Source organism: Ursus arctos, unplaced genomic scaffold (genome assembly GCF_023065955.2).
Source record: "Ursus arctos isolate Adak ecotype North America unplaced genomic scaffold, UrsArc2.0 scaffold_19, whole genome shotgun sequence".
NCBI classification, from domain to species: Eukaryota; Metazoa; Chordata; class Mammalia; order Carnivora; family Ursidae; genus Ursus; species Ursus arctos.
The window spans coordinates 4,435,789-4,463,785 of record NW_026622863.1 but is presented as its reverse complement, the minus strand read 5'-3'; the positions used below and the strand labels follow the sequence as shown (position 1 = coordinate 4,463,785).

At 48.1% G+C, this 27,997-nt stretch overlaps 2 protein-coding genes and 1 long non-coding RNA gene across 17 annotated transcripts in view; 1 reads left to right on the top strand and 2 right to left on the bottom strand.

The window, feature by feature from the left end:
- The window catches only part of LOC113252197 (uncharacterized), a 55,743-nt gene extending 42,823 nt beyond the window's left edge, over window positions 1–12,920 (bottom strand). For 2 of the 4 annotated variants that reach the window (XR_007191018.2, XR_008960085.1), the window contains exons 1-2: window positions 12,692–12,905; window positions 10,834–10,942 (exon numbers count right to left, since the gene is read on the bottom strand). This is a non-coding gene — a long non-coding RNA (uncharacterized LOC113252197). Of the gene's footprint in view, window positions 1–10,833; window positions 10,943–12,645 lie in introns of all 4 variants that reach the window. The other 2 variants (XR_006408992.3, XR_003314770.4) reach the window with 2 other exon arrangements.
- Window positions 12,921–12,925: 5 nt separating this feature from the next.
- On the top strand, window positions 12,926–24,190 carry LOC113252195 (ribonuclease P protein subunit p29). 4 transcript variants are annotated; one of them, XM_026494678.4, is made up of 7 exons: window positions 12,926–13,170; window positions 15,136–15,188; window positions 16,772–16,995; window positions 17,872–17,949; window positions 18,115–18,176; window positions 19,756–19,857; window positions 20,790–24,190. In XM_026494678.4, exons 1-7 carry the CDS (start codon window positions 13,164–13,166, stop codon window positions 20,924–20,926), a joined length of 663 nt encoding a protein of 220 aa, XP_026350463.1. In that variant the 5' UTR covers window positions 12,926–13,163; the 3' UTR covers window positions 20,927–24,190. The 4 variants fall into 4 exon arrangements, with proteins under 4 accessions (XP_026350463.1, XP_057170102.1, XP_057170100.1 ...); XM_057314117.1 differs by having other exon boundaries at window positions 12,946–13,179; XM_057314119.1 differs by lacking the exon at window positions 18,115–18,176.
- MEAK7 (MTOR associated protein, eak-7 homolog) overlaps window positions 23,203–27,997 on the bottom strand; it is a 19,261-nt gene continuing 14,466 nt past the window's right edge. For 6 of the 9 annotated variants that reach the window (XM_057314113.1, XM_057314112.1, XM_057314115.1 and 3 more), the window contains one exon: window positions 25,833–26,782. In XM_057314113.1, the coding sequence (XP_057170096.1) occupies window positions 26,360–26,782 (423 nt within the window). In that variant the 3' untranslated portion in view covers window positions 25,833–26,359. Of the gene's footprint in view, window positions 26,783–27,997 lie in introns of all 9 variants that reach the window. The other 3 variants (XM_026494676.4, XM_026494677.4, XM_057314111.1) reach the window with 1 other exon arrangement.

Below are 27,997 nucleotides of genomic sequence, written 5' to 3'. Positions count from 1 at the left end.
TTCAGTTTTACCGCCCTTCCCCTGTGGTCCTCTGCACTATTCCTTATGTTCCACAGATGAGTGAAACCATATGATAACTGTCTTTCTCTGCTCGATTTATTTCACAAGCATAATACCCTCCAGTTCCATCCAGTCAATGTAAATGGTAGCTATTCATCCTTTCTGGTGGCTGAGTAATATTCCATTGTATGTACGAACCACATCTTCCTTATCCAGTCATCTGTTGAAGGATCTCCACTGCTTCCACAGTTTGGCTATTGTGGACATTGCTGCTATGAATATTGGGGTGCATGTGTCCCTTCTTTTCAGTACATCTGTATCCTTGGGGTAAATACCGAGCACTGCAATTGCTGGGGTGTAGGGTAGCTCTATTTTTTTTAACATATTGAGGAACCTCCATACTGTTTTCCAGAGTGGCTATACCAGTTTGCATTCCCACCACCAACAGTGTAAGAGGGATCCCCTTTCTCCACATCCTCACCAACATTTGTTGTTTCCTGCCTTGTTAAGTTTAGCCATTCTAACTGGTGTGAGGTGGTATCTCATTGTGGTTTTGATTTGCATTTCCCTGATGGCAAGTAATGTGGAGCATTTTGTCATGTGTTTGTTGGCCCCTTGTCTGTCTTCATTGGAAAAGCGTCTGTTCATGTCTTCTGCCCATTTCTTGACTTGATTATTTGTTCTTTTGGTGTTGAGTTTGAGAAGTTCTTTATAGATTTTGGGTACTAGCCCTTTATCTGATAAGGCATTTGAAAATATTTTCTCTCATTCTGTCAATTGTCTTTTGATTTTGTTGACTGTTTCCTCTGCTGTGCAAATCTTTTTATCTGGATGAAGTTCCAATAGTTCTTTTTTGCTTTTGTTTCCCTTGCCTTTGGAGACGTGTATAGCAAGAAGTTACTGAGGCCGAGGTTAAAGAGGTTGCTTCCTGTGTTCTCCTCTAGGATTTTGATGGATTCCTGTCTCACATTTAGGGCTTTCATTCACCTTGGGTTTATCTCTGTGTATGGTGTAAGAGAATGGTCGAGTTTCACTCTTCTGCATGTGGCTGTCCAACTTTCCCAGCACCAATTATTGAAGAGACTGTCTTTTTTCCATTGGATATTCTCTTCTGCTTCACCAAAGATTAATTGACCATAGAGTTGAAGGTCCATTTCTGGAGTCTCTACTGTGTTCCATTGATCTATGTGTCTGTTTTGGTGCCATACCATGTTGTCTTGATGATCACAGCTTTGTAATAGAGCTTGAACTCAGGCATTGTGATGCCACCAGCTTTGGTTTTCTTTTTCAACATTCCCCTGGTGATTTGGGGTCTTTTCTGGCTCCATACAAATTTTAGGATGGTTTGTTCCAGCTCTGTGAAAAATGTTGGTGGTATTTTGATGGGGATTACATCAAACGTGTAGACTGCTCTGGACAGCACAGACATTTTAACAATGTTTACTTTTCCAATCCATGAGCATCGAATATTTTTCCATTTCTTTGTGTCTCCCTCAATTTATTTCATAATTGTTCTGTAGTTTCTGGAGTACAGATCCTTTACCACTTTGATTAGGTTTATTCCTACATATCTTATGGTTTTTGGTGCAATTGTAAATGGGATCAATTCCTTGATTTCTCTTTTAGTCACATTGTTTATGCATAGAAATGCGACTGATTTCTCTGCATTGATTTTGTATCCTGCCATGTTGCTGAATTGCTGTATGAGTTCTAGCAGTTTGGGGGTGGAGTCCTTTGGGTTTTCCACATAAAGTATCATGTCATCTGTGAGGAGAAAGAGTTTGACTTCATCTTTGCCAATTTGAATGCCTTTTATTTCTTTTTGTTGTCTGATTGCTGATGCTAGGACTTCTAGTACTATGTTGAACTATAGTGGTGAGAGTGGCATTCTGTCATGTTCCTGACCTTAAGGAAAAGCTCTAAGTTTTTCCCATTGAGAATGTTATTCATGGTGGGCTATTCATAAATATGGCTTTTATGATATTGAGGTATGTTCCCTCTAACCCTATACTTTGAAGAGTTTTTATCAAGAAAAGATAATGTATTTTGTTAAATGCTTTTTCTGCACCGAGAGGATCATATTGTTCTTGTTTTTTCTTATATTAATGTGCTCTATCACACTGATTGATTGTGAATGTTGAACCACTTTTGCATCCCAGGAATAAATCCCACTTGGGTCTAGTGAATAATCCTTTTAATGTACCGTTTGTTCCTATTGGCTAGGATCTTGGTGACTATTTTGGCAGCCATGTTCATCAGGAATATTGGTGTGTAATTCTCCTTTTTGATGGGGTCTTTGGTTTTGGGATCAAGGTAATGCTGGCCTCATAGAATGAGTTTGGACATTTTTCTTCCACTTCTATTTTTTGAAACAGCTTCAGTAAAACAGTATTATTTCTCTTTTAAATGTTTGATAGAATTCCCCTGTGAAGCCATCTGGCCCTGGACTTGCTTTTTAGGGAGTTTTTGATTACCGCTTCAATTTCCTTGCCATTTATTCATCTGTTCAGATTTTCTACCTCTTCTTGTTTCAATCTTGGTAGTTTATTATAAATTCCCAGGAATGCATCCATTTCTTCCAGATTGCCTAATCTGTTGGCATACAGTTACTGATAATATGTTCTTACAATTGTCTGTATTTCCTTGGTATTGGTCGTGCTCTCTCTCTTTTTCATTCATGATTTTATTATTAATTTGGGTCCTTTCTGTTTTCTCTTGGATAAGTATGGCCAGATGTTTATCAATCTTATTCTTTCAAAGAACCAGCTTCTCGTTTCATTGATCTGTTCTACTGTTTCTTTGGTTGGATTCTATTCCATTGATTTCTGCTCTAATCATTATTTCTCTTCTCCTGCTTGGTTTAGGCTTTATTTGCTACTCTTTCTCCAGGTCCTTTAGGTGTAAAATTAGTTTGTGTATTTGTGATTTTTCTATTTTTTTGAGAGAGGCTTGGATTGCTATGTACTTCCCTTTTAGGATGGCCTTTGCTGTATCCCATATGTTTTGGACTGATGTATTTTCATTCTCATTAGTTTGCATGGATTGTTTACATTCTTCTTTAATTTCCTGGATGACCCATTCATTCTTTAGCAGGATGTTCTTTAACCTCCAAGTGTTCAAGTTCCTTCCAAATTTCTTCTTGTGATTGAGTTCTCGTTTCAAAGCATTGTGGTCTGAAAACATGCAGGGAATAATCTCAATCTTTTGTTATCGGTTGAGACCTGATTTGTGACCCAGTACGTGATCTATTCTGGAGAAAGTTCCATGTGCACTTGAGAAGAATGGGTATCCTGTTGATTTAGGATGGAATATTCTTTATATATCTGTGAAGTCCATCTGGTTCAATGTGTCATTCAAAGCCCTTGTTTCTTTGTTGATCTACTTAAATGACATGTCCATTGCTGTGAGTGGGGTGTTAAAGTCCCCTGCTATCGTTGTATTATTGTCAATATGTTTCTTTACTTTCATTATTAATTGGTTTATATAATTGGTTGTTCCCACATTGGGGGCATAGATATTTACAATTGTTAGGTCTTCTTGTTGGATAGACCCTTTAAGTATAATATAGTGTCCCTCTACATCTCTCACTACAGTCTTTTGTTTAAAATCAAATTTATCTGATGTGAGGATTGCTACCCCAGCTTTCTTTTGTGTGGTAAATTGTTCTCCACCCACCCCCCCCCACTTTTCAGTCTGGAGGTGTTTTCAGTTCTAAAATAAGTCTCCTGTAGATGGCATATGGATGGCTCTTGCTTTTTTATCCAATCTGATATCCTGTCTTTTGGTTGAAGCATTCAGCCCATTTACATTCAAAGGAACTATTGAAAGATATGTATTTGTTGTCATTATATTGCCTGTAAAGTCCCTGTTTCTGTAGATTGTCTCTGTTACTGTCTGGTCTATGTTACTCTTGGTGTCTCTCTTTGCTTACAGAATCCCCCTTAATATTTCTTGCAGGGCTGGCTTGGTGGTCACATATTCTTTCAGTTTCTGTCTATCCTGGAACCTCTTTATCTCTCCTTCTGTTCTGAATGACAGACTTGCTGGATAAAGTATTCTTGGCTGCATGTTTTCATTTAGTACCCTGAATATATCTTGCCAGCCCTTTCTGGCCTGCTAGGTTTCTGTGGATAGGTCTGATGTTATTCTGATGTTCCTCCCTCTGTATGTGAGGAATCTCCCCTCCCTGGCTGCTTTCAGGATAGCTTTTTTGGCTCTAAGATTTCCAAGCTTCACTATTATATGTCTGGTGTTGATCTGTTTTTACTGATTTTGGGAAGGGTCCTCTCTGCCTCTTGGACATGAATGCTGGTTTCCTTTGGAAGTTCTCAGCCATGATTTGCTCAAATATACCTTCTAGACCCCTCTCTCTCTACCCGACCCCTCTGGGATTCTGCTAATTCTGACACTGTTTCATTTGAAGGCACATTAAATTTTCAAAGCTTTTCTTCATGGGCTATTAGTTGTCTTTCCCTCTTTTCTTCAACTTCCTTCCTTTCCATCAGTCTGTCCTCTAGGTCACTTAGTCTCTCTTCCACCTCTATGACCCTGTTAGAGCATTCAATTTAGACTGCATCTCATTCATAGCATTTTAAATTTGACCTGTTTGGATCTCATTTCTGCCCTTAAAGATTCCATGTTGTCATTTATACTTTTTCAAAGCCTAGCTATTAACATTATAATTGCTTCCTGAACTCTGTCTCTGACATCCTATTTATATCCATATTGATTAGCTCTATGGCAGAAGAACATTGCCTCTGGTTATTTCCTTTGCTGTGAGTTCCACCTTCTAGTCATTCTGACCAGGAAAGGATGGGTGAGCTAAAGAACAGAGTCCAACTTAAGCAAATGCACCCTAAAAAATCTAAAGTGGTTGGAAGCCACCACAGAAAAGTGAACAGAGCCAAAATGAAACAAAACAATAAAAAAAAAGGGGGGGTGGGAGAGAGACTATAATCTCACAGGGTGGAGAAAGCAGAGTGATCCACTCATTCCTGACTGAATTTTGCTCTGTGTGTTAGAAAACACTACATCCCAAAGTTGTGAAGAAACCAAAACCAAAAGTGAAAAAAGTACTAGAATGAGGCATAAATCTATAAAATGTAGATGTGAAAAAATGAAAGTTAAAAAGTGACTTAAAAACAAAAGTTGGTAAAATAAGAATCTATTTGAAATGGGAAAAAGGTAAAAAAAAAAAAAACAGAAAAATAAATCAATGGAAAATTTTAGACTGATGGATAAACAAGTTTTGAGGAAACACCTGGAGCTCAATATACTATTTAACCCTGGTGCTGGAGTTTTACACTCTTGTGGGATCCATAAGCTTGTCATTCAGGTGAATTCTTCCAGTCTGTCTCTCGGGGAAGGGCCTGCTGTTCTGCTTCTCAGGCGTCTTTGCATGGGTTGAGTTGCCCCACCACTTGTCAGGCGGATGGGCTCAATGTGAGCTGGTTGTCTGTGTGGCGTTTGTTTCCTTTGCGACTTTCCATGCCTCTTCAGAGGGTCAAAGCAAAAATAGCCATGCCTGAATCACTGGCCCAGAGCCACAAGATCCTGGTTCCCCCTCTTCAATAAACCCTCTGGGTCAAACCGTCTCCACTTCTGAGTGCACCAAACTCTGCAAGCTCCTGCAGTTCATGCCCCCTGCAATCCTCGCAGGGGGATTCCCAGGGACCCTGGGCGTTAGTCGCTTTGTGCCTTTCCAACTGTGAATGGTTGTGGGCTCATGTATGCACACTGCTCTGCTGCTCCCAGTCACAGATGAGTGCTGCCCTACTGTCCTTTCTGGGGCCATCACCGCCCTGTGAGCTGTTGCCCAGTCATGGACACAGCTGTTTCGTCCCTCCCAGGAGATGGTAAATGGCCCACACGTCCCAGTCCTTCTCAGGGTGCACAGGCAAAGAGTGGTCTCTCTACCATCCTGGCTTGCAGTTTATGGTGACCAGAGCTGAGAATCCTTCCTGGGCTTGCTGACCATAACCAGTTTCCTCACTCTACTGCCTGGGCACTCTTATCAGTTCAGGCACTCCTGTTCTGTCTGTGTCTCCTGGGATCCTGAGACCACAATAACCCAGCTAGAATTCTGCCCTTTTCATCCCCAGAGCCCCTTTCAGAAAGGGATATCTCTCACTGGAGCAGATTACTAAGGGTCCAGATTTTGCACTCCAATGTTGTATCACTTTCCAGAGGCCAGCTTATGGAGGCTCCCTTTCCCTTCCATTTATCTTCTGATATTTCCCCACAGATTCACAACTCCCCACCTCCTACCTTGCAAAAAGCTGTCATTTTTCTGCTTATAGCATTCCAGATATGTTTTCAGACATCTCAAGCTGAATTCATGGGTATTCAGAATGGTTTGATATCCAGCTAAATTCAAGGGAACAGATGAAATGAGGTTCCCTACTCATCTGCCATCCTGCACCCCCCCCCCCCTCGCCGAGCTTGTCTTTTTATCCATTCAGTCACCTTATGTCTTTAGATTGGAGCCTCTAGTCCATTTAATTATTGATTGGCATGTACTTATTACCATTTTGTTAATTGTTTTATAGTTGTTTTGGAGTTCTCTGTTGTTCTTCTCTTACTCTTTCCTTTGTGGTTTGATGACTTTCTTTAGTGTTAAGTTGGGATTCCTTTCCTTTCTTTTTTTGCTTATCTATTATTGGTTTTGGTTTTTACCATGGGGTTCAAACAGAACATGCTAAGTATATATCAGCCTATATTAAGCTGATATTCACTTAAGTTCAAACACATTCTAAAAGCACTACATTTTTATCCCCCATCCCTCCACTGTTTAGGTTATATTTTACATCTTTTTGTGTGTGTGAATTACTTTATTTTTTTTAGAAATAATTGATTTTACTATTTTGTCTTTTAACCTTCATACCAGCTTTATGATTGATCTACTACCTTTACTCTATGTTTGCTTTTACCAATGAAGTTTATTTCCTTTCATAATGTTCTTATTTCTACATATGGCCTTTCCTTTCCTGTGTAAAGAAGTCCCTTTAACATTTCTTGTAAGACTGGTTTAGTGGTTAAACCTCTTTTAAAGTCTGTCTAGGAAACTCTCTCTTTTAATTCTGAATGATAACCTTATTGGGTAGAGTATTCCTGGTTGCAGGTTTTTTTCCTATCAGCCCTTTGAATATATCCTGCCACTGCTTTATGGATGGCCTACAAAGTTTCTGCTGAAAAATTAGCTGAAAGCCTTATGGGGTTTCCCTTGCACATAACTGTTTGCTTTCCTCTTGCTGCTTTTAAGACTATCGCTGTATCATTAATTTTGTCATTTTAATTACTATGTGTCAAGGTGCAGTCCTCGGGTTCATTCTGCTTGAAGCTCTCTGGGATTCCTGGACGTAGATATTTGTTTCATTCCCCAGGTTAGGGAAGTTTTCAGCAATTACTTCCTCAAGTAAGTTTTCTGTCCCTTTCTCTCTCTCTTCTTCTGGGACCCCTCTAATGTGAACGTTAGTAAGCCTGATGTTGTCCCAGGGTCCCCTAACTTAACCTCACTTCTTAAAATTATTTTTTCTTTTTGCTGTTCAGCTTGGGTGCTCTACCCTGTTTTCCAGGTCACTGATCCATTCTTTCCAACCCCATTCTACTACTGATTCCCTCTAGTTTATTTTTCCTTTATTTTATTATTTTAAGATTGTTTATTTATTGAGAGAGGGAGTGCACACACAAGCGGGGGAGGGAGAGGAAGAAGCAGACTCCCTGTTGAGCATGGAGCCACACATGGGGCTTGATCCCTAGACCTTGAGTGACCTGAACTGAAGGCAGACACTTAACTGACTGAGCCGCCCAGGTGCCCTCCCTCTAATATATTTTTCACTTCAGTTACTGTATTCTGTAACTCTGATTGATTTTATTTTATATTGTCTCTCTCTTTGTTGAAGTCCTCACTGAGTTCATCCACTCTTCTCTCAAGTCTGGTGAGATCACTGTGACCATTATTTTGAACTTAGTATCAGGTAGATTGCTTATCTCTGTATCATTTAGTTCTTTTTCTGAAGTTTTATCTTATTCTTTCATTTGGAGCATATTCCTCTGTCTCCTTGTTTTGGTTGACTGTGTTTGTTTCTGTGAATTAAGCAGAACAGCTAACTCTACTAGTTTTGAAGGAGTAGCCATGTGTAGGAATGTCCCCTGTGTAAATTGCATGTACCTGGCAACACTGGCTGACTGGCTGGAGATGGAACAGGAAGGAGCTGGAGGTCTCAGGGTACTTCGTCCAGGGTCTCCCTGGTGAGATGGCTGGGGCTGAGGTAGGCATGGACCAAAAAGTTCCAGGGGCTCTACACCAGAGCCACCCAGGCAGGACAGCTGGAGATGGGGGCGAGCATAGGTCAGGTACTCCTGTGATCCTCCATAGGGCCACACTGGCAGAACATCTGGAGCTAGTATGTGGGCTGGTAGGAGTTCCAAGGTACTCCATACTGGAGCCACCTTGGCAGGACAGCTGAAACTCGAGTAAGCATGGCCCAGGTGGTCCTGGGATGCTCCAGGTTGGCACCACCCTGGCAGTATGACTAGAGCTGGGGTGGTCACAGGCTGGAACACTCCACGCAGGGGGTCCACTGATGGGACCACTGCAGCTGAAACAGGCATGGGCCAGTGGGTGCTCCAGGCCAGAGCCACCCTGGTGGGATGGCTGGAGCTGGGGAGGGCATGGGCAGTCAGGCCGTGGAGGAATGGCTGGAGCCAGTGTGGGCTAGGAGCCAAGGTTCACTGAGGTGGTGGGCCAGCAGGAATGCCTGGGCCCTGCTCCCATCTGTGCTACCAAGACATAGAGGAAACATCAACAATGGTGCTTGCCAGTGCCTCTGACCTCAGAGAGAGTTCCAGAAGTTCCCCCCCAAAATTGGACCTTCTAGTGTTAGTAAATGGGCTTCCTTATAGTCTAGCTGTCCTTTAAATCACTGTTTTTTGTTTTCTGTTCCTTTGCCGTAGATCAGACAAAACTGCACCTGGGTCCCTCAGTGCTGTCTCTCCCTATCACAGTTCATAGTATCAGGAGTGGGGTCCCCAACATTATCACGTCTCCATTTCTCCTGCCACTTTCTATGTGGTCCCTCTATCCTTCGTCATGCAGCAACTGTTCCATCAGCTATCAGGTGCTTCTTCAGGAAGAATTTTTCTACATGTAGGTATAGATCCAGTGTGTGCATGGGAAAAGGTGAGTTCAGGATCGTCCCATGCTGCCACCTAGGACTCCTCCTCCTGTAATAGCGTTGTAAAAGTTTTGAAGTATTATAAAAGTATTTTAAGTATTGTCTTCCAATTCAAACATCTGGGTCATCTATGGTTCTATTCTGGTGACATTTCTTCTCCTGATTACGGGTGACAGTTCCTGCTTCTTTGCATGTCAGAGACACTGCTTTTCAAATTTTAAGCTGCATGTGGTGTATTAAAGAACAGAGACTGAAGGAAACTAAGAGGTAGACCCATCTCTCAGAAAGGTCACACCTTTTCCTGTCAGGCAGCTATGCTGAAGGCCTGACCTCTTCACTAAACTGGATTTTTAAACAGTTTCAGGTCCCCTTCTGGCTTCAAATATCTTGAAAGGGAAGTCTGTCCCGAACCTCCAGCAGGGCTTTGGGACTCAAATAGCACAAAACCCAGGTCTCTTTGCTTTCTGGTCTTACCCCAATTTCAGTTTGGGGTGATTTTATATCAGCTCCTTTCTCCCACCCACTTTCCCATATTTTGGCCCAGAATGGACACATATATATGTTAACACATAGCTCTTAGGCTGCTTCCCCAACACTGAGCACAGATCAGAACAGGTGAGGGGAAGTGTGAGCTGCACGCACACATGCTCCATGAAGCCTGCAGTGATTTCCCTGCAAATCCTTCAAAAGACTCAGCAATGACCCCTTAAATCCAGTGAAGGACATCTCTTAGGACCCCAACGAGCCTCCTCTTCATTCAGATATTCCATCATGAAAAACATAACTGAGTTTCCTCAGTGGGTTCAGCTGAGAAGGAAACTTCTTCAGGGAACTGGAAGAATCTATAATGTTGCATTTTAGACATCTGGGGTCAAGTTAACCTTGAAGAGTGACTTTTGGATTTTGAAAGACTGACAAACCTGGATTTCAGAAACTGATATTTGGCCACACATGCTAAGTGCTGTAGTCCCTGCTGCTTGGAGTTCTAAATGGTTGGCCTTAAACTGACTTAGAGCACAGTACTGTCTCTTGACCAGAGGGGCTGGTATGCCTTCCTCCTGTGAGCATCGCTCTTTGATTCTCGTAGCCAGAACACCCAATCGCCCAGCAGGAAAGGGCTTGTCTGGCAGGAATGTCCAGTGTTAGGACGGGAACCTTATTGCCTACTCTCCTCACACTCTGTCACACGGGGAGTCTCCTACAGCACTATTAAGCCTGAGGAATGACTGCTGGTGCCACTGTGTCCACATCCCCCACCACCACCACTCCCAGCTCCCTTGTCAGTCAATGACACATTTGGACCAGCATACAGATCAAGGGGCGAGAGACGTTTTTAATCTTGAGCCTCAGGGACTGTGCCCGTTTTATGAGACTGCAGATAATGACGGCTGTCCTGTCCAACTGTGTCGTCTGTGCCAGGCTCTGCTTTAACAGAGGCATCAGCTCACTCTACGCCATATTTGTGTATTTATTTATAAGGCACGTCCTAACTTTCATAGAAATGCATAATCTTTTGAGCTTAAATATGAAACTTTTGTGTACTCAACCTAACAGCCTGAATGTCTTAAAGCAGCAATCAACAGAAACCTGTCTGAAGAGAGCAAAATATGAACTGTAGAACTTAAAAACATATGGGTGTTCACTGTAGAATTCTTACCATTTTTCTGCACTTTTGAAGCCTTTCACAAGTTGTTCAGGCTGAAGGGGATGATCATTTGCAATGATGCTCTCAAACTTTGACTTCCTATGGAACTTTCACAAAGCCACTAGTGGGAAAACACATATGTAGCCATGTTTGAAAGCTTATCATTTATAGATATAAAAAAAAATAAGAAAGTCTCATTTTCTCTGAACAAAATTTAGAAAATAGACAAAAGGAAGAATCTCTCATAAGCTCACTTATGCAGCCATTAAAAACTTCCTCTATATTAGTCTGTCTTTTCAATCCTTTGTGTGTATACATTGAGCTTTGTGTTAATATTTTAAACCTTTTAAAAATTTATAATTTTTAAAACATTATAACCTTTTAAAAAATTGTAACCTTTTGTTATAATATAAACTATAATTTGTTTAATGGCTGTATGGTGCTCTATCATATTAAGTTCTATAATGTACCATACTATAGTTCCCAAAACTACTCACAAAATCATCTGGGAACTTTTTTTTTTTTAATATAGATTCTTAAGACACACATACTAAAGAAGAATCTCCAGGGATGCTAAAGAATCTGAATTTTTTAAGCTTACCCTTTGACTGCAATGCAACTTAATTTATTTAGTTAATTTGCACACACTTTATTTAATCCACTATTGTTGAATATAGAGTGGTTTCCAAGTTTTTACTATTATAAACAACAATCACAATAATACTGATATTTGTAAGGACAGGTGCCACTCTGCATATACAGACAATTGTTTCCTGAGGATAATAAAGTGATTTATTTTTTAAAAAATGATGTAGTGATCAGGGAATTACAAAGTAACTGCAGTTCTCAGTGTTCACCCCACCACAAGCAGGGAACTCCATGGAAGACTGGCAGTCATCCGAGCAGACTTGGCTACTTCAGAAGGGGTCAACTGGGAGACAGAGAGTCCTAGCAACCCTAAAAAAAAGAAGCTCTCAAAGACAGAGGTCTGCCTTCTCCCTTGTCACCATAATTACAAAGGTCCTGCTCAAAAGGGCCCCCTTGAGACTGTATCACTGAAATTGGCTCTTACTATCTTCTGCTGTCTCATGTTGCTATTTTTAAATTCACATTGGTAGTTCACATGGTATGGATCCCCAAGAGCAGTTTCTCAAGCTTAATCCCATAGACTCCTAACTATTCTCAGGCATCTTCAAGCGCAATACATTTCAATGTTGTAATTCCACTTTGATGGTAATATACATACATTCACGTTCACCAGGACAAGCCACATTATAGCCACTGAATTACAGGGCCTGCAGTCCTATGTTTATGATCAAAATGGCACAAGGTCACCACCCAAAAACAAATCAATGTTTCCCGAACTAGGATCTGTGTACATAAAACCTCAGGGCTCCTAGAGAATTCCTGTTCCTTTAAAAGGACTCTATACCTCACTGGAAATTGAGACCCACTGACTTAAAGTGGAGGGGCTGTACTGCTCTCCTGAACCGCACTCCGCAGAAATAAAGGCTGCACAGTGCTGCACACCAGGCCACTTCTGAGAGGTCTGCACCAGGCCTTCCAGCCACAATTCTTGGACCCTTCCCTAGAACAATGAGCATCAATTCCTTGCCTTTTAACTGACTGACAGAAACTAACATTCTGGGACTCAAGAAAACGTTCAGACTATCAGGCCCAATCCACTCACAGCTGATGGGAAAAAGGGAGGCCCGGCGATGGGAAATGCCATAAGCGAGGTCAAAATTAGAGCCTAAACCTTCTATCCCAACGTCAGTGCCCTGGCCAATCTGTAGATAAGGCTGACTGGAGACCCCCACGTACCTCATTCCCACCATCCGCGACCCCTTTCTGCCCCCCCCCTTGATACCCAAGGTCCCCGTGGTCCTCTTCAGGTCCGCTCGCCCCGCTCTACTCCAGCTCTTCACAAGCAGTCCACACGCCCTAACCGCAACCCCACGGTTTCTGGCCTTTCTGGCGTCTATAGTACACGCAAGCTGAGAAAGCCCCACCACGCAGAGACACCCGCAAGTCGAGCAACACCTCTGCGGGTGTAGCAAAGCCGCCGTCCAGGCGCATGCGCCACCGTAGGTGCGCGCGCGTCAGTGACGTCACAATGGCGCCATCTACAAGCACGCGCGCCCGCGACCCCAGCTGAGAGTTGGAGCGTCAGTCTGGAGACTGAGCGTGGCGCGCGAGCTCGGGCACAAGAAGTCTCTTTAGCCCAAACTTTGAGGAGAGATGTTCTGATGGCCGAGGGCTGCTGAAGAAAGTGAAGAGAGGTAAAGAGTGAGCGTCGCCCGCGGGAAGCGTCATCAGAGCGCACCGGAAGCGGCCCGAGGATGAAGAGTAAGCGAGGTTGAAGGCCTCTAAGCTGTGGAGGGGTGGGATGTCAAGGGTCGGGGACTTGGTGCTGGTAGGTGTACAGGGTCGTAGCGGAGTCCGAATGAAATTGCTAGGGGCATTGTCCCGCCGTACATAAGTGAAACCGAGGCCCAGAGTCTCGGTTGGCCTGGCTCAGTCCCTGAGCTACAGATGGATGGATGTCAGAGCTGGAGACAGGTCCCCAGGGGGCCTGCTTAGCGGTGCTAAAGGAGGGCCCAAGGCCTGGGGCCGACTTGGCCACTACCTGGTGATAGTGGTTAAGGCCATGAGCCTCTCTACAACCTGGTTTCCATTCTGTGAGGTTACTTAGAGTGGTGCCTGCCCAGCCTGCTGTTCTGGGAAGGACCCTCGTCTGGTGGAAAGCGCTGGGAGCGTGCTGAGGAATGGTATCGTAACCTGGGACTTTGGGAGTTGAGTGGAGAATAGCTATGCCAAGGAAGGGAGCAAGCACCCAGGGCTGGTATAAGCAGGGGAGTGTAGACACCGTTAAAACTGGTTTTTGGACCAGTATGTTCATTTCCACCTCTGCCACTCCTATCTCTGTGATCAAGTTATGTGTCTCAGCATATCTGAGCTTCAGTTTTCTCACGTGCGTTATAGGAATAATACCTACTTTAAAGGATTGTTCAAGAAATACCATGAGATAAAATGTGTAGCTTTTTAGCCAGGTACATGACAAGTAATGAGTGCTCAATAACTGTTAGATGTGTATTGTTCCAGGGGCGCCTGGATAGGGCAGTCGTTAAGCGTCTGCCTTTGGCTCAGGGCGTGATCCTGGCGATCAGGGATCGAGTCCCACATCGGGCTCCTCCGCTGGGAGCCTGCTTCTTCCTCTCCCACTCCCCTGCTGTGTTCCCTCTCTCGCTGGCTGTCACATAAATAAATAAAATCTTAAAAAAAAAAAAGATGTGTATCGTTCCAGAAAAGACTTTCAAGTCTAGTGGACACACCTGTGACAGTTGAAGCAAAGTCATTCCTGGGGTTGGTCTTTAGAAACAGGTTTTAATGCCATTCTTGCATTTCAAGGAGAACCAGACTCTGTATCTAATATAATATAATATATTGTATAATATATATAAACACTTTGGTTTGCTTGTTCACGAGTACTCAGGGAAACACAAAGGAGCTGGGGTGGAATTTGCAGAGTGTTGTGTAAACCATGTTTTCTAGTCTTTTGACCCTTAAACCAGGCCTTTGTCTTACATTTATTCCATTTACACCCATACTCCGTCCTCAAAGCCTTGTTTTTCTTCATCAGAAAATTAAGTAAGAAACAGAGGAGTGTGCAAGTTTTTAAGGTTGAAACTACATTGATCGATATATATTTTTTGAGCTTGAAGAAAGACCTATTATGTTTTATCAGTGTAGGACACCATCTATTATATGATAGACCCTAATTTCATAGATATAAATATGTGAAAAACCTTTTTTTAAACGTCTTATAGTAAACAAAATGTAATATTTCCAACCATCTGCAACCAGGGAAGTTCTGCCATATAACTTTTATTAAAGATTTATTTAATTGAGAGAGAGCACACTCAGAGGGGAGGGACAGAGAGAGAGATCTTCAAGCAGACTCCCCGCTCAGCGGAGGCGCCAGACGTAGGGCTTGATCCCAGGACCCTGAGATCCTGACCTGAGCCGAAATCAAGAGTTGGACACTCAACTGCCTGAGCCACCCAGGCGCCCCGAGAAGCACTGTTTGAAAGCACTCTTGGAACTTCTAGGACGGTGGCCAGAGGGTAGAATAAGAGGCATCCAAGACAGCTGAGAAGCCTGTGCTCTTTGTAGCACCCCCATCTTCTCCTATCTCTAAATAAGCACAGTTTGTTTCATAGTTAGAAAGGTCGTGGGTCTTAGAGTCATGCCCAACAGGAATTGATCATTTCTTGTTTGTTTGTTTGTTTGTTTGTTTGTTTGAATCCCCAGGTGTGGTCTACCAAGCCTTTTCTCAGAAAGAGGCCAAGGAGTTCGATATTGAGGTACAGTGCATGGCAGGAAGTCTGGGAGCAGCAGCGGTGATGGCAAAGTTGGCTCGATACCCTAGTCCTGCTTTAGATGTCCTTTCCCACATCTCACTCCTCATCTTTCCAGTAGATGGGTTCAGCTCAGTCACGATCTGCTGTTCTGATGGCCTCTTTCCATATGCCAGCTGCTCTTTCCCTTGTTCGGTTAACTGGGACCTCTTGATCCTGTGTCATCTCCCACTGTGTCGGGGACACTGGGCTGTGCCCACCTGAAAGCTGCCCTGGTGAACATTGTCATTTGGCTTTGTCACTGTGCCCCCTTGCCTCTTGAAGAGGGCAGGCAGTCACATTTCCTCAGGGGAATGTAGGGATTATATCTGGTGCTGCAGACATGCTTTGTCAGTGGGCAGAAGCTCCACTGGGGGCTGCTAATGAGCGAGTTCACCTGAAATCAAGATTTTAAGAGACTGGTACACCGTTATGTGGTTTCTTCATGAAGAAGGGCCACTTAGGAATTTAAAAGAAGCAACTAGTTGTTCTGTCACAGTAATAATAGTGATGATAATGAATCTTTAGTGAGTATGTAAAGGGGCAAGGCTGACACTGACTGCTGTCCTTACTGGGAGCTGCCTGGAACATTGAGAGTATCACATCACACCCCCGCCAGCCCCGCTTCCCCATAAGGGAGCGGGATTATTGACACATTAGCTTCACAGGGTTGGCAGCCCGTTTAGCGCAATAGGGGTTCAGGAAATCGCCAGCCAAGAGGCAGGACCTGGGTGGACAGTGGCCGACCTAGGACACGAGCAGCTAATGCAGAGTAGCCCGGTGGAACTCCCAACATGAGAGGCAGTGACGTTGGAGTTCTCTCAGGAATTACACACAATTTGGACAGTTCTTTTGCCCCCACGTCCTACGAGTCTGTGCTAAGTCACAGTCAAATGCTGTTCTGCTCTGTGTGGGAGAGAGTGAGCACTGGAGGCTGAGACGCACTGGCAGCACTTCCTTTCCCCAAGCTCTGCGGGAGCAAACCTAGCAAGTAGTCGTGACGCGTCCACGGGGCCAAACCCAAGGAAAGAGGATTGCAACATGGGCACCGTGTCAAAATTCCTACCCCGCAAGGCGTGGTCCATCCTGGGGCACCAAGTGGTACCCAAGTGTGAGGATCATTTCCTTTGAGGCCATAGCTTGGCTCCACTCTGAGCTTGCCTTCATCTGGTCATGACTGACTAAATATTGTTGTCATACATTTCTCAGGCTCTCCTCCCGGCCAAGGAGCAGAGAAAGTCTTTTCTTCCTAATATAAAGGGTTTTGGGAGTTTTAAAAAAATCCTCCTCAAAAGTTATAACCTCAGCGAAATAGAGTAGGAAGTTGAATATGGACGTGGCCGTTCTGTGTGGCAGTCACGAATTGGTATTTGAAGGTGACTTTCACATCTGGACAGCTGTGGGTAGCTGACATTCAGCAGTGGGAGGCTGTGTGAGGCTCCGTCGGGAGACAGATGGGTCAGTGAAGGCATCCCCTCTGCGGTGTGTAGGGGGGTCTGGGACGGCCCCCACCAGAACAGTGGGCCCCATGCCGCCTCATCCCCATGCAGCTTCCGGGAGCCCAGCAGGCCGAGGCCTTCGTGAGGGCCTTCCTGAAGCGCAGCACGCCCCGCATGAGCCAGCAAGCCCGCGAGCACCAGCTGCAGCGCAAGGCTGTGGTCCTGGAGTACTCCACTCGCCGGAAGCGAAAAGAGAAGAAAAAAAAATCCAAAGGCCTTTCTGCCAGGCAGAGGAGGGAGCTGCGCCTCTTTGACATTAAGCCGGAGCAGCAGAGGTAAGCCGAGGCTTTCCTGCCGTTCTCCCTAAGGCGGCTTCATCTTCCTGGAATGGGTGCGGATTTGGGAAGCCCAGCAGCAGAGGGGGGCAGCCCCTTTTCCCTGAAGCTAAGGGAGCTTCGCCCACTTCTGCCACAAGGGGGCAGCCTTCCTTTACCAATTCAGACTAGGTTTGCACGTGGCTTTTAAAGCAGGGCACCCTGAGGCTCTTGCTGTTTTACTGTCTGGCTTGTGTCCTGAACTAATGAGAACCGTACCACAAGTGAGTCTGTTACCCATGGCAACAGGCTGTTTGTCTCTCAGCTTTCCTAGAGAAAGAGGAACTGGTATATCTTAATATATGCTCTTTATAGCTTTGAATAGCACTAGACAGAATCATCCACGGGAGTTTTATTGCCAAAGAGTGTGCTGCCCACGTTTCAGAAGTTTCTGAAAGGGACGCATCACTCCGTGGAAGGACGTGTTCCTCCCTCCAGCGGACACTGCATCCCTCCTTGGCCACGGTTCTGCATATGCTCATCTTCAGACTGTTTGTAGACTTCCACTCCAAGATCTGCAGCTGAATAGCCTCCCACATCCCACAGGACAAAGTCAGTCGCTTTGTCCGTGACCCGCTTGCAAAAAGAGCTGGGCGTTGGGTGCAGGAAGGGGCAGCTGCCTGCCCAGGTTTCCCTCGCTGGTGTCTGCACCAGTGGAGCCCACTTCGAGTTCAAGCTTGAGGTTCTCCTTGGTCTGCTGTAGAACCAGGATCCGCACCCAGTCCCCAGGGACCCAGGTCGGGGTCCTTGGCACCAGGCCTCGCTCTGTGCTCTGCTGACGTTACAATCCCAAGCTCGTGTCGCCTTACTGTTTACTTCTTTCTAACTTTGCCACAGATACAGTCTTTTTCTCCCTCTGCATGAACTCTGGAAACAGTACATCCGCGACCTGTGCGGGGGTCTCAAGCCAGACACGTGAGTTGCATTTCTGAAGCCTTGCCCCTTGGGGCAGAACCCAAGTCTTACGATCACTGTAAATGCAGCCTTCAGAGCCAGCCGGCTGCAGGAGTTTGTAGACCTGTGTGCTCCCTGCAGAATCTTGATCGTGGTCAACACTGAGGGCTTCTGTTTACCTCCTAGGCAGCCACAGATGATTCAGGCCAAGCTGTTAAAGGCAGATCTGCACGGGGCTCTTGTTTCAGGTAACTCGCCTAGGAGCCCACGGTCACCTGAACGCCCGCACCGTCCCTCAGTGGCAGCGTGGCTCTGTGCTACAGGGCTCGACACACTCCTGGTCATGTGGATATCTCCAGATCACCGGCATTGAGGGTGGGAGATGAGTAGCTACCCGAGCCAGTTCTGGCCCCTTTTTGGATACACCCTAAATGGTCTTTGTGTGCCTTTCCACACAGGGACCCCTGCTGCTCTCCCAGGGGGCACAGCAGCTGCTGGCACGTGCCCCCAGCCCTGAACAGAAAGTCCCTTTCATCCATTTCCCTATAGTTTTCAGTCTCAGCTGTGGACTCCCAGCTCCCAGTGTCCTCTCCAGGGCAGACCTTCCCCTGAACATCTTCACTCATCCAGCTGCCACTGCACACAGCCGCCCACGTGTCCAGTAGGCGTCACAACCTTTCCATATCCGAAACCACTCCGCCTCCTCACGTCAACCCCTGCCCTTGTTCCCCAGCTCCGTTCATGGTACCAGCGTTTACCCTGGTCATTCAGCCTAAAAACCTGGGTGGGATCACGTTTCTTCTTCCCATGTCCATCGGCGTGTGCGAGCCCCCGAATCCAAGCCACCACCGTCTCCCCTGGATTCCTGGAGAAGCTGCCTAACCCTCTGCCTGCTGACACACTGCTCTCCCCCAACCGGCCAGCCAGAGGGAAGGTCTTATATCAAACCTCAGACCATGTCTGTCTTCTGCTTCCTTACTGTGCTCTAGGCCTCTCTGACTCTACTGAGCACCAGGTCTGACCACATCGGCCTGCTTTCTGCTTCCAGGCTTGGACCCACCTCGGGGCCTTTGATTTATTCCTTCCTTCTGCCCAGAGTTCTGTGTGTTCACAGGCTGCTTCTCAGTATTCAGGTCCCTACTCAGATGTCACTTCCCCCGAGGGCCTGCCATCACTGAAAGTGACCTTCCTCCCCGTGCCTTGGGTTTTTTCTTTGCAACAGTTACCACTACCGGAAAATGCAGTCATCTGATTTAGTACACATTCCCCTCCTACCATTAGAACATCAGCTCCTTGAGAGCAGAACCTAGAACAGTCTTGTTCACTCCCGTGCCCGGCACCGACCTTGGACAGTGCCAGGCTCATAGCAGGTGCTCAGTGAATGTCTACAGGACACATGGGGGCATGGGTCAGGAGAGCTGAGGGGCTGGCCCCACTCACTGCTCCACAGCCTGTAGCAAGATTCCATTCTGGCCAGAGTTTGGGAGGTCATGGGAAGGCCATGGTGGACAGGTGCTCCTTCAGAGCCCATTGGTGAGACTTGGCCCCGTGCCAGCAACCTGTGGGTCTTGGTGGTGCTGGACATACACGTGACCTCTTGGCTTCGTAGTCCTTCCCAAGACTCCGTGGCTGCAGGCCCTCCAAAGGACACCTTGCCAGAGCAGCCCAGATGCTCTAAAGCCACAGGCAGGGCATTGGGACCTTGAGTTCTCATCCAGTTTGGTCCCTGTCCAGCTGAGGAGCCCCTCCCCCCTGTCCCCACCTAGCTAGCTGTGCTGCCCCCAGCACCACCAAGGCTGAGGCCTTGAATGTCCTTTTCCTTTGCAGTCACGAAATCCAAATGCCCCTCCTATGTGGGTGTTACAGGAATCCTTCTACAGGAAACAAAGCACGTCTTCAAAGTCCTCACCAAAGAAGACCGCTTGAAAGGTAAGTAACTGTGTGTCAGGGTGTTGTGGCCTACGGCCTACCCGGCTCCATCAGCCCTGTCCTTGTGGCTTCAGCAGCTCAGTTTGGTCTCTCACATCAGCACAGATTGCAGATGCCTGCTGACCGTACGTCCCACACCTGCTGGGGACACCCCCTGCCCCCACCGCTCTCCCAAAGGCAGCTCGGAGCCCAGCCAGCAGCCACAGCCAGATACGACAGGAGGAAGGGCTGCGTGGCTACGCTTGCAGATACTTGGGTCTGTTTCCGTGCCTGAGGCCCTCCCCTGCCCCAAAGCTGCTGCCCCCAGAGGAGTGGACAGGACAGACAAGGGAGCTAGGGTAGTGCCTGTCCCTGGAGTTCCAGGATCTTGCCCTTTCTGCTGACCCTTGGGGTCTCAGGAAAGCAAGTGCAGGCTCACCCGCTGGGTGGGCCAGAGCTCATTGTTCTAGCAGAGACGAGCGTCCGCAGCCGGGCTGTCGAGATTTCCACACCCCTTGCCCGCAAATCCGAGATGGCAAAACCACGGTGGGAGGTTTTTGTTCCTTCAGTTTTGGAGCTTGGTTTTTCTTGCTGCTTCCTTCCGTTTCCTTGTATATTCTTGTCTCGTTTTAAACCTCAGAAAGAGGTGTCTAGGTGTCCTCGCGGAGCGTAAAGCCACAAGTCTGTCTGAAAATTATATGGGGAGACCTGTTTCTAGCACTTCTTCTGGGAGTTTGGCTTAGAGCCTTTGACCCTGAAAATTAGGTGTTGAGTTATATTTAAAATCTGAATAAATCGGTCATATGGCCGAATAACACCCTATAATCCCGGTGCTGCTAAGCTTTGTGGATCCCTGTTTCTTACTAGCTTATCAATAGTATTATGCATCAGTGTGAACTTAAGGATTTTTTCCTCGTCCTTTTTCTCCTGGGTTTTTTGTTTGTTTTTTTCAGTTATCCCCAAGCTAAACTGTGTGTTCACAGTGGAAATCGATGGCTTCATTTCCTACATTTATGGAAGCAAATTCCAGCTTCGGTCAAGTGAGCGATCCGCCAAGAAATTCAAGGCCAAGGGAACCGTTGACCTGTGAGCTGTTTGCTGTGGAGGCGACTGTTCTGACCCCAAGCACTGGGAACACCTGAGTGCCCACCTGTCAGCGAACAGATAGCCGGGTCGGTTCTGGTTCTAGACCCCCCCCCCCCAGCCTGTTAACACCAGAGTTAAGAACAGTTCATCATCCGGGAAGAAACACACCGTATTGAGCAAAGAAGGCCGGGAACGGAGGGCTGTATGTTTCTAGGTGACGACGGGCGTGTTCTGCTCCGTGAGAGGAAACCCTGGCAGGATCCACCCAGGCTGCCCTGACTGGTGCCATTGTGAGCTTTTTACTTCTTTTTCATCCTTTTCTGTGTCTGCTGAATGTTCTGTGATGAATCCCTGGCTTATGTAATAATAAAACCCACGTGTCGGCATAGGAGGCTCCTGGTGAAGGCCCGAGCCCTGCGGCACAGCCAGGCCCGAAGGGAAGCGGCCCGAGGCTGAACCTGGTGGGGGCCCTGTAGACAGAATTTCCCGAGGGCAGGGGCTCGGCGCATCTGACGTGTTGCTTTACATCACGCCCCCTGTGGAACTCTGGGACCGAACGGCGGTCTCCTGGGATCGAGCCCCAAGTTGGACTTCCTGCTTGGCGGGGAGCCTGCTTCTCCCTCTGCCTCTCCCCCTCCCCCCAACTCCTGCATTCTCTCTACTAAATAAATCTTTTAAAAAAAAATGTTAAAAGTCATCAGTATCAACCCAGCAGAGATTTAAAACCATCGAGATCCTAAGAGACATGGATGGGGTTGTCAAGAGCCCACCCCTCCTTGCCCACCAAACCAAAAGGTTCCCGAAGAATGTTACCCAAAACTTAAGGGACTTCCACTTGCTTTTTTTTCTAGAACCTGAAGAAAAGGAAAGTTTTAAATTATTTTTGTAAGGGCAGCCTAACTGTAAAGCATGACTTACGTAAAATCGGACCCAAACAGAACTACCGACCAACTCCTTTGGACGCACGGCTACGAAAGTACAGAACACAGTCTGAATTCACACATTCGAAGCGCGGCAGGCAGCATACAGACGCGGCTCAGTGTTCGCAGCCCCACTGGTTTGGTATTCCTCATATAAAAACTAAATCAGACAGTCACGGGTGCTAAAAAAAAAAAAAACTTTTTGTAAAATTCACCATCTGGACAGAAACTCTTAACCTAAGTACAAATAAATGAATACTCCCTTCACGTGAAAAATCTGTCCGCAAAGCCAGCAACCTGCTTCAGGATGAAAGACCACACATTTCCATTACAGTCAGGAGTGGGAAGGGGGTATCACTGCTACAGAAATTCTGGAAGTATTTGCTGATACAATTAATCAAGAGAAAGTAAAAAAAAAGTCTAGAAATTGCAAGAGTAGGGAAACCGTCCTCACTTCCGGGTACGCAATCACAGTACGTGCACTGAACACATTGTAGGTGTCGGTTATAGCCCGGTTAGGCTGGAGGGAAAAAAAAGAAATCACGGAGCCAAAAACACAGCTGCACTGAGCCTGGGGATTCATTAGCAGTGTCCACGCTCAGCTCCTCCCCAGCCCCACCGAGTCAGAAACTGGGGGTGCAGCCCTACCACCTGCCCTTCAGCACGCCTTCTAGAGGATTCTCACACAGACCCAAGGTTGAAAACCCCCAGACCAAAGAAGTCAGCAAGGTAGCTGGGTACAGAACTAGGCAGAAAAATAAAAAACCTTCCTATGTTCAAACAATCACCAGGGAAACAAGTCCACGTACAGTACCAGCAATAACGACAAAATCCACGTGGCAAACTTCGATGTTCCTGTCCTTGGGGGCGGGGGTAGCCACCTCGGCCGGGTGTCAGCTCTGCCCGCACTGATCTACATGTCATGCTATCTCCAAAATACAACCATCAAACTTTTTAGAAGGGTTACCCAAGGTCAGAGAAAACAAATAGGCAGGCATAGGAAGGAAACTTCCAAAACACAGAAGTCATCGGGGAATAGCTCTTACTTCTTTTTATCATCAAACTCCAGTACTTAAACCATGAGGCAGAGACTGAAGTTCATATAGAAATGCAGGGGATGAGAAAGTGGTCCTCCCCTCCCTCCCCTCCCTTTAGGTGGGGGAGGGGCAGAGGGGGAGGGAAAGAATCTCAAGCAGGGTCCATGCCCAGTGAAGGAACCAACTCGGGGCTCGATCTCACGACCCTGAGATCATGACCTGGGCCAAAGTCAAGGCTCAGAGGCTTAACCGATGGAGCCACCCAGTAGCGCCCTGACAAAATAGTACTTTAAGTCAGTGGGAAAGAAACATACCATTAAATATAAAGGATACTGAAATTTATTTGGGGGCAAGACAGAAGTACATTTTAAAATACATTTTGAATGAATCAAAAATTTAGAAGGAAAAATGAAAGCAGAAGAACAGAAGAAAACATGATTTTTTTTTTTTAATTACAGAGTGGGGAAAAAAACGTTCTAATAAGCAAACTACAAATCTCAGAAGCCTTAAGAGGAAACACTGGTAAATAGGACAAAATGCAAAATCTGTGTATGGAAAAATAAAGCCCAACAAACTGGAAGAAATACTTAGCAAACAAACGCTTCATTCCAAAAAGCACTCAGGCAAATCGGCAGGAAGAAAACCCACATCCCAGAAAACCAGGTGGAGGGTAGGACACAGACGGCGATGGAAACATCAAACAGTTCACAGTCACTCGGAGCAAACATCAGGTCCACAAAACTCAGTTTTAACACCGTGTCCGTATATGCACGGCCAGCAGGCACGGAGGGACGTCAGGAGTGTATACACTGAACTCCAAAGAGCTTTGCTCGTTTGTCAGCATCTGAATTAGGAAGCATCTTCTGATCCAACAATTCAACTTCTCAGAGTTTACTCGTCCCGACAAAAATCACACCGAGGCACACACCCAGCAACGCCCAGCTGCAGACACATGGTCCGCAGCCGCCGAGGCTGCGCACCCGCAACGACGGGGCGTCCGCACCAGGGACGTGGCACGGTCCGTGCCATAAACCGGGAGTAGAAGGGTGCCTGGCAGCCACGTCCACCAAGAACGAGCGGGACGCACACGGTGCAGCAGACACAACTCTGCTGGGCGTGCGAGGGGTCCCCTCCGGCCGAGACCTAAGCAGTTTCCTGTGAGTGGCTTTGCCTTTTGGGAAGGAAAACAGCCTTTTGGGGAGGAAGATTTCTCTCTCAAGTTACATCCTTCATAGTTCAACCTTTTTTACCTTGTCCACCTGTGGTCATTGTTTTAATAAAACATGGCAGGGGGTGGGGAGTAATGACAGCCACGTCTGCACCACGAACCCCATTCTTTCACCTCTTCCTTCTGGCACCTTCTGGGGGCACTCACTGGCCTTCACTTACAGGGAAACCACGGGCCCTCAATTCTTCTGTTGCTGAAAGAACCGCCTGTTCACTGTTAAACCAGCACCGAGTGTCTCCCAGGCCTGGGTGGAGGGAGGGGCCAGGTCCGGTGACCCTGGCCGCGGCGTCACCCTCCACAGGTGGGTGGGCGGAGAACCTCACAGCCAGAGAAGCCCACCTGCGGGCTGCACCCCCCTGGGGACCACGCGCCTGGACTGGGCACCCCCCTTTCCCTGTGTGAGCAAGCCGTCCTAGGAAACGGGTCCCTGCTTGTCACCTGCCCTCTGATGACAAAGAGCTCGAGGCAGAGCGTGCGCCCACCAACAAAACCCAAGCCCCTCTCTCAGCCACGGGCAGAGGCAGTGGCAACGGCACTTAAGCTACGAATCCCAGCGGGCCTGTTACTAGTGAGGTACTGAGTTGCTTTTTTATAAAAAGAAATCCAGAACAGACGGAAGGTGCAGGACCGACCCGGTTCTTTGGATTTACGGTAAGGATCTGAGGAGCCTCACCTCCCCTGTCTGCTAGCCCATCGAGTGGGGAGACGCACAGCGTCCCCGAGCAGCTTTTCATGAGGAAAATCAATCACGACTACGCCTGTCATGTCAGGCCGCTGCCTCTCTGCGTCCTGTCTGGGCGCGCACTTTTCTTTGGGAAGCTCATTTGCAAGGCTTTCTGCTCCGTCAGGGGCACAGCTAAGTGCACAATTTGGGGAGCCTCCTGGGAGAAAATACAGCACCTGCAAAGTGCACACAGCTTGGCTTCCTAGGGCTTAGAAGCAGGCAAGTTCTGCAGTACAGGTCCCATTTTCACCACATCTGCAGAAGGTCCAGGTATACAACGAAAGACCCAAGAAGGTGGTGTAGGTCTCCGAGCCGAGCCCACAGCTCTGCCCGTGAAGGACGGACTTCTCACGGCGGGTCAGACCCACCCAGGTCATGGGTCAGCACGCCGGGATCACTCGAGTCCGTGGGAGTCCCTGCTGTCAAATGACCCGTCAGCCCTTTGGGGGCCACAGCGCCGGAGGGTGACACTGAAGAGGTGGTACCAGGGCTGGGAACCCAGGCCAGGAGGTCAGGTTACTCACCACTAATTCATGCCACGGGGCGTCTCAGAGCTTCCGACTTCCCCATGTTTAAATCAATAACAGAACCACCTGGAACCTCTGTAGACCGTGGCACAGACTCATTTAAAAGCAGCTGAGAAGGGGGGGGAGGAACCTTATCACAAACATCTATGGAGGACCCCCCCAAACCCCCCCCCCCCCACCGACAGGGACACCTGCTCTCTCACTGTTTAGGCTTTTTTGTAAATAGAAATTTCAGGTCATAGGAAGCTGCTCCCAGAAGGCACTGAGACTCACGCTGGGACGTGCCTCTGCCCTTTGCCAGTGAGAATGGAACATGAGGCACGTTTTTAACTGCAGCGGCTTGAGCGGGGGCCAGGTGACCCCAGTAGGCGGAGCCCCGCCCTGCACGGCAGGGGTGCCCGTGCCCTTCCGACACTAACTCAGGCAGAGGTCTCCAGCGTCCATGTCTTCAGATTTCATTGGCGAGAAAGGAACAGAAGATAAGGATTAAGTTGCTAACAGACACTCAGGATTCCTGGGAGACGTGCCCGCCGATCCATACGTAGCATCAAAGGAATTTTACCGTGTTCCGATTCAGCACGTCCCCGACCACGTGGACATGCCCAGTGCGGCCCTGTGTTGAACCATGTGATGGGGGCCAGGATCCAGCTCTAGGGAGGCCCGAGCTCGGGGGCACCTCCTCACTGATCCTCCGGGATGTCCCGGAGCCCTTCGCTGTGGCGACTCCGCCCGCTGATTTCCAGCAGGGCCTGGGCCTCGGGGTCCACGTCCAGGATGCTCTTGCCGCTCTTGGCCTTGGGAAGAAGGGAAGGGACGTGAGCGTCTCCCTGACGGCCAAGAACGAGCAGGGGGGTCCTGCTGGTTTCGAGCTCATGACAGTCAGACCCCTGCTGCTGCCACAAGGAAAACACCATGGGGGCTCTGGCGCTCTCGCAGACGTGCTCCCGACCCCAGGATGCCATCGTTGGGAGGTCATGGGGTGCAGAGGGCCCAAGAACAGCTCACTGCAGAACCAGGGGACGAGAAGGAAGCCGACCTTCCTCATCGTAGGTGGGCCACGCTTCCCACCCCAGACAGGCCCTGTTTCCCGGCAGGTTCACTTCACAAAACGCCACAGACCCCAACAGGACTCCCAGCCCTGCTGTGCACCCCCCAGCATCTCTGTCCGGCAGCAGCTCTGGGACCAAGTTTAAGATGAACGACCTCCAGACGGAGCAGGAAAAGGGGCAGCGCCCCCAGCTCACCTGCTGCGACCCCGAGGCGTCCCCCACTGCCCACACCTCCATCTTCTCAAAGCCGAAGTCCTCCTGGGCCGACAGCTGAGGGCTGTTGTACGTGGTGCACTTGGGCTTGGCCTTGCTGTGTCCTTTCCCGAAATCCACATCGACCCACAGCCCGAAGTAATTGTGCTGTCCTCCCATGCCCTGCAGGGGAAGAGCAGGGACTCCTCAGTCGGAGCCGCCAGACCCCCCGAGCCCGCCTCTGCTCAAGAACCAGGCTGACAGGAGGGCCAGGAAGAGCTGGACGCAATTCTCTGCCCCGTTTATAAACCGGAAACATACTGAGTGCTGCGATTTAAACATCCCATCCCAAGCTACTAAAACAATCATCGAGGCGTGTGGGCGCCCCTCCCGCCGCTCCTTCTCCTGGGGCTGCACTGGCTGGGAGCACAAGCGACAGCAGAGGACAAAACAAAGGATTCAGACCAGGGCCCAGAGACCCAAGGCATTAAACTAAGAGCGGAGAGAGCAGCACCGACCCTGATGCTGGAAAACCAGACAGGGTGTGTGTCTCACTCAGACCAGGACCCTGGGCCGGGAGCCTGGGAGTCGCATGCTCCATGGGGCCAACTGCAGGGCAACGAAGAGGAAGCAGACCTGGGGGCGACTCACGCCCAGTCTTGCCACCATCCGCCACTCCGCCGTCACGCTAAGCTGTGGCCGGCAAGACAAAACCGTTCAGCCTCCGGATGACCGTCCCGGATGCCCCCTCTACCGCCGCCTTCTTGGGCCCCTCGCGGGCCGAGGACTGAGGTCGAGCAATAGACCAGAGCAGAAAATGCCAACTCTCAGGGCTGCTTCTCTCTTGGGCTGATTCCTGAGGACATACTGGGTGCTGCTCCTGAGGCCACCCACCTCTCTTTTCTGGGAGGTGTCTGGGGTCCTCAGGGGGCCCCACGGGAGCTTTCGGGTGAGCCTGGGAAGGAGCACTGGGGCCCTCTCCATCCTGACAAGCTGCAAGCACAGAGCTGGGATCCCCCAAAAGCTGCTTTGTGTTAAGCCTCAGAGAAAAGGAATCGCTGGGGTGCTGGCAGGAGACCCATTTCTCACCCAAAGTAAGCAGCTCACAGGTGCAGGGCGGGGGTGCACATGCAGGGGCACCCATCCAGCTCCTCCCCTTGGCCCTGGCCCCCAGCCCCCACCCCTGGCCCGCACCCTTGTCCTCTTCCTCCCATGGCTGCGTCTCCGGGCTGCAGACAGAGCAGAGGGGAGGTGCGCTCACCCTGACAGGAGCCCCAGTTGTATGACTTACCCAGGGACAACTCCTGATGGGCCCGGGGAGCCCACATCTGGGCGTGCCCCTCGCCCAGCTCATCTCCAGCCACAAAGGCCAAGCCCAACCAGCTGACCCCAGGAAAA